Raw genomic sequence first — 6,174 nt, forward strand, 5'->3', positions numbered from 1 at the left:
GTTGGGCTCAGTTGCTCTAGGCACACTACAACAAAAATGACTTTTCGCAGCGCGCAAATTCGCTTTCCGCAGCGCGCATTGCATGCTGCACAATTGAAAGCTGTTAAAAGTTCTATGTTATTGGCAGCGTGCCTTGCATGCCGCGAATATTATTATTTACGGCGCGCAACGCATGCCGCAGAAAATAATATCCGCAGCATGCGTTGCACGCCGCAAATATTATTATCCGCAGCATGCAATGCACGTCGTGGAAAATAATATCTGCAGCATGCATTGCGCACCGCGATTAAAATACATATAATTTTCACTAATATTTATTTAAAATATATAATATAAATTTAAAATTTAGACATTATCCCAATTCATACACCACTTAAAATAGAATAAAAATTATAAAATAAAATCAAAATGTGAATACATAATTTTTTTCATCTAATAATCATTTTACAAAGCTCATCAATTTCTCTAAACAACATTATAAATATTGACATGAACTAAAGAAAGACCCTAAGTCTATTGCCGAGTACCAAAGTTACACGGTTGAAACATCTAGATCTATCGTTGCGGCGATGCTTCCTTTTGCAAATAGCACAAAGCTTCGTACATATGGTGCACAGCAATGTCGTAGTTCAGAAACCCCATGAACCAGAATTCATGATTGTCGACCTGAATATATTTTTCAGCAAAATTCTAACAATTAATGAACAAATTGTAGGAAAAAATACAATAAAATTCTCTACCTTCACTACTGTAGAATAAGTATCATAATATAACACTAAGAAGCTAATTAAGACTCTCTAACTAGCTTCAGGAAGAACAAGTATAGATTCAGGTGGACATTCTTGTATTTTTTTTTGTAAAAAAAAATGATAATTCATAAGAAAGCAACATCAAGATTTAATCGTCATATAAAATGATAACAAGAACTAATTTATAAGAAAGTAACATCAAGATTTTTAAACTAATTTGTGATTGGATCAAATTCAACCAACTCAGTTTGCATCTAAAGTTTGTATAAAAATGTTTGATACAAAAAGGCAATTCAGCTTAAGATTTGGCATGAGGAATCAACTCCAAAATGAAGCACTTTGTTGATATTCAAAGAGATACTTCCAAAATTGCAATTGCTTTCTTTTCCATTTGACAACATAAATAACTAGAAATCATTGTATCGCAAGAACTTTTATCTTATTTAATTGTTAAATTTCAACATAGTTAACAAACTATTTGAATAACTATCGAAGAAAGCAATTTCAAAACAGGAACAAGGGTAGCTATGTACATCTAATTGTTAAATTTCAACATAGGTAACAAACTATTTAAATAACTACCAAACAAAGCAATTTCAAAACAGGAACATGGGAAATAATCAGACAAAGCAATAATGCAAGTATGATATAGACCTTAACTATGTACATCTATTTGGTAGCTACTAAAGAAGGAACGAGGGTAGACTTAAAAATATGCAAGCTTGTTCATATTCATGAACATTAATAATGTGAACTCAATATAGTCTAATCTTGTTCATTTATCTTGCTAAACTTAAAAAAATGCGCAACATCGTTTGTAAGATCTAGAAGAGTTTATAATAGCAAATATGACACCTCTAGAGAGGCACTTCAAGTTGCTCAAAATTTAAAACTACTACATGAATCTCCAAAGAGTTCCCTATTTCTTCAAACACAAGAACTAATAGCTAACTTATAGATATTTCATTCACTAAAGTTAAAATATGTGCCAAAACTTAATTGATTTGATAAGGAAAAGGAATGGGAGTTGCAACTTACTTGTAAAGTGCAAAGAGTGAAGAGGGTGATGCCAATGTTCCTGTGAGTGGTGTGCACAATACCCTTGGATTTGTTCCCAAGGGCAAGACCAGTAGTCCAGCCACTAACACCAATGTCATAGCCAAGGATTTGGCAAGAAACATGGAGGTAAACCATGCAGGGTCTGCGGACTCTCTTTTCAGCCAAAATGAAAAACTATCATTGTTAAGTGTGTACAGTCCAGAATAGCTCACTCTTGATAGTTGGAAACAGAAGTTTCTCTCGCCATAAGAACTTCCTTAATTAGCTCACTCTTGACAGTTACAATAGGGTAAGCTGAATCAAGAGTTTTAAAGGCCAGATCCTGCTTGAAAACCACTTTGTTTATTTCTACCTCTAGAGAATGTGGTGGACCGACAAGAACAACTATCAACTTGTTCTCTTGGATATACCTGCCAGTTTCTTTTCAGAAAAAACTTGGAATGATGTCCTCATCCATACAACCATAGGAACAACTGTGGTCTAAATCAGGAACTTATCTTTTAACTGCATATTAGATGGGGTGTCCTTTGATGCTTGTGTAGTAACTATGAAATCGCATGTTGATCTTGGTAGATGATTCCTGCATTTGAACGAACACAATATCACTTAGGAGATGTAGTTTTAACCTTGAATGCAATAAAATCTTTGGAATTGTTAACAAGTTGAACAGAACATGTACTCTATATTATTAACGTCCAAAGTGAACCTGAGTTCCTGAGGATAGATTTTGACAAGCATTTCGCTCGCACCCATCGCCACTTTCCTCAATCAAAAGCACATGGATCAAAACGAATGGATGAAATCAAAATAGAAAGTGAAAAGGAGTAAGAAACATCGCCTGAAACGAAATCTCCAAGCTGCAGATTTAGATCTCCGGATGGCGTCGTGGCGGTATGAAATAGCTGAGCTCGCCCACAAATTCCCCCAAGATCAGTGCACAAGATGACAGCGACGATGAACCCTAAGAAGTTATTTTTGCTACCAGAGAGGAGTTTTTGAGTAAATAACAAGATGGAAATCGCTAAAATCTCACTCACAATTTTGCTTCTGGATGTTGAAGACCCAGTGGCGGAGATTCCTCTACTGAGGAGATCCACCTTCCCCATCGACTTCAAAGGCTTGAAATTGTCCTTCTGGGGCACACCATCCATGACCTTTGCCTCCATCTGCCACACCGTTCACCATCGTTGTCCCCTTGGGTAGCTTCACCTTCCTGAGCATCCGCACCACACCATCGGCGAACTCCGTCACCAAATCCGACGTCTCGTACTCGATCGGACCCTCGGAGATGGGTTCGTACTTGGTGATGTTGTAGGTCTTCACCCCCATCGTGTTGTCGGTCTGGCGGAAGGTGATTAGGGTCTGGTACTCGATCATTACACCGCCTGACGGATTAATCGCCTGAATGATTCGGAGGTTGAGCCACGAAGAAGAAGATGGCGGAAAGGCGGTGAGAAGGAGGCAAAGATTAGAGGCGCGAGGAGCGCGGAGAGTAGAGGCGCGAGGGTTTTGGGAAAGACATAAAAGAAAGAGGCAGAAATAAAAGAAAAAGGCTGGATAAAATAAACATTACATTTTTGTAATTTCATTTGCGGCGTACCACGCGTCGTTGATAATAAACAGATGTATTAACAGCGTGCCATTTTTTTATGCCCTTGTTATTATTTACTATTCACAGCTCACGTTAACCTGCATGCCGTTAATAATAATATTAACGACATGCTTTTAATGTGCACTGTTAATGTCTCTTTTTTTCTTCAAGTTTATACTATTAACAGCACATATTAATATGCACACCGTTAATAATATTATTAACGGCGTGCTTTTAATGTGCGCTGTTAATAGCGCGCTGCGGAAAAGTAATTTTCTTGTAGTGGCACTTCGTTCTCTTGGGCTGGTTCCTCAGTGTGAGTAGCACGGGGACGTCCTCTTCTTGCCATCTAATTATGAAAGGTAAAGGCTTGATATCTTACTTTAACCCTTCTAATCATACTTAAATATGAATAAATAAAAGGGAAACTAAATCTTCTATCTTACTTTAGTACTAAAAAGGAAAGTACTCTATACTGCAGTAAAAATAAGGAAAGCAGAAATAAGAAAGGAATTTTAAATACTTCTTACTTGGAGACGGCAAGGATGATGCTGATGTGTGTGTGATGCTGGAGAATGGAACAGTGCTCTGATACCAACTGTAGCAACCCCCCCCTTTCTTACCACTACTCTCTAAGGGAGGTTGTTACCTAACTATAACTTCACTCCTAGTGGCACTGACTCTATAATTAGAGTCAGGTAGATTTTATCACGGTTCAGAGGAATTCCTACCGAAAAATTTCGGCAGAGTCTCCCCTGTACCGGTGACCAAATCCATAATACAAACAATCTATACTCAGCCACAGGCGGCTGGAACATATATTTTCTTCACAACCACGCATTAATAAATCATATTCTAATCAAAAACTAAACTAGCAATAAGAATTAAACTCAAAACTCTCAGAACAAAGCATAACAAACTACAATGCACTTCAAAATCAAGCATAAACTCATGGTTTCATAATGGAAATAAGGAAAATGAACTAGACATAAACTCTAAATGAATAAATCTTGCTAGTCCCCTCTGGATCCCTCCATAGTTCAGCCACCACACACATCCATCATCACCACCACCCTGTCGCCTCCCTTCATATCTTAGCTTTTCCTTTATCTGCAGTAGGAGGAAAAAGAAAAAGTATCTATAAGCGAAAACGCTTAGTAAGTACTAATCTATCTCACAAAACTCGAAATGCATAAATAAAATGCATAAGTGCTGAAACTGAAATAATAATAAAGCTATCTGCATGTGCTCATGGTATACAGAAAATGAACAGAATACAAATCATACTCAGTATCAAGCAGAATAACGAGAACTAACAATGTAAACTTAGAATCAAAGAAACTAACCATTCTTATTTATTCTAAGCTTGGAACTTATTTCATTTCTTGTATCCTTGTGTTAGAAATTAATCTTTTAATTTCTATCCTTTACTTTCTTCTTCTTTCTTTCTTTCTTAACTTTTCTTTTCTTTGGTTTTCTTTTCTGGGGCCCAGGCCTAGTACCAACTCATGCGCGTTCCCTAATAGGTTGGGGTTGCGAGCCACCAATCCTAAAAGAGCAGACCTCGGTCTACCAGGGCCAAGACCTCGGAAATGGTCACCTGGATTTGTTTAACGACAAGCTCTTGGATGTCGGGTACTAGCCTCTTGCTTGACTTACTTGTTATCTTTCTTATTCTTTTATCTTCCTTATTATCTTTTATTAAAGATTGTGGGAGTCCTTTAGATATACTTAATAAGTATAGGTGTATACTCAACTAACCATGCTATATAACAGAATAAAACAAATAACTTAAAGCTTACTGATCATGCTACAAGCTAACTAAAGAAAGCAATTTAAAGCCTTTGAATCATACGGTGAAAACATGGCAAAGGATGCTGTTTTAGTACTTCTAAACATGCTGTAAAATCAAGCATGGAATGATCCTAATCATGCTATAAATAAAGCAAAAGAAAGCTAATTCAAACTTGCTAATCATGCTACAAAATAGAGCAAAAAGGAAGCTAATTTTGGACTTCCTAAACATGCTGTAAAATAGGGCAAAAATGCTACTTTAGGGATTCTAATCATGTTATAAAGCATAGACAAAGAATACTACTTTAGGGCTTCTCAAGCATGCTGTAAAATAGACAAAGGATGCTACCTTTAAGGCCTTTAAACATGCTATACAAAATAAGGTAACATGCTACTTTAACTATGTACAACATGACCTTAAAGCAAGGAAATTCATGTACAACATACAACTCAAAGCATTCAACAGCAAGCCAAGACAATGCATCCTTAAGCGAACTCATGGCAGCGACATGGGATAACTATAATGATCTGTTCGGTATGATCCTAAACAGGGCAGCAAGGAATCAACCGAAACTCCACTGTGCACGGCCAAAATCTCTAGCAATAATTAAGGATAGAATGCATACAATTCTACTTGGCACTAGAATCATACTACATGCTCAACTAACCTAAACGAAACCTTGATTTCCCTGTGAAGCTCACGGCAGAATACCCAAAAGAAAGCCAAAGTCCCCCAATTCTTTCCACATAGAACTCACGGCAGATTCAAACACAAGGAGAACCAAGACCTCAAACAAGGGATGTTCGGTCTGCTGCAATTGGAGCATGTCCATTCCCAAAACTCAAAACTCTACTGCAATTAGGTATAACCGTTCGGCTTGACAAACAGAGCAAGGAAGGAAAACCCTAGCATAAAGTTCTACTCGGCACTATGAAAACCGGAAGCAAAGAAATCAAATCGAAGCCCGGAGCAACTCCTAC

At 37.3% G+C, this 6,174-nt stretch overlaps 1 protein-coding gene across 3 annotated transcripts; it reads right to left on the bottom strand.

Moving 5' to 3' along the window:
* Positions 1-460: 460 nt before the first annotated feature.
* On the bottom strand, positions 461-2,961 carry LOC122030454 (cytochrome b561 and DOMON domain-containing protein At4g12980-like). Of its 3 annotated transcripts, none has more exons than XR_006125426.1 (4): positions 2,515-2,961; positions 2,219-2,388; positions 1,788-2,130; positions 461-666 (listed from the first exon to the last, which is right to left on the bottom strand). XR_006125426.1 is itself a non-coding variant. In XM_042589654.1 (2 exons), exons 1-2 carry the CDS (start codon positions 1,941-1,943, stop codon positions 556-558), a joined length of 267 nt encoding a protein of 88 aa, XP_042445588.1. In that variant the 5' UTR covers positions 1,944-2,170; the 3' UTR covers positions 461-555. The 3 variants fall into 3 exon arrangements, 1 of the variants encoding a protein (XP_042445588.1); XR_006125427.1 differs by having other exon boundaries at positions 2,488-2,961; XM_042589654.1 differs by lacking the exons at positions 2,219-2,388; positions 2,515-2,961 and having other exon boundaries at positions 1,788-2,170.
* Positions 2,962-6,174: the final 3,213 nt, after the last annotated feature.

This window comes from Zingiber officinale, chromosome 10B, assembly GCF_018446385.1.
Source record: "Zingiber officinale cultivar Zhangliang chromosome 10B, Zo_v1.1, whole genome shotgun sequence".
Taxonomy (NCBI): Eukaryota; Viridiplantae; Streptophyta; class Magnoliopsida; order Zingiberales; family Zingiberaceae; genus Zingiber; species Zingiber officinale.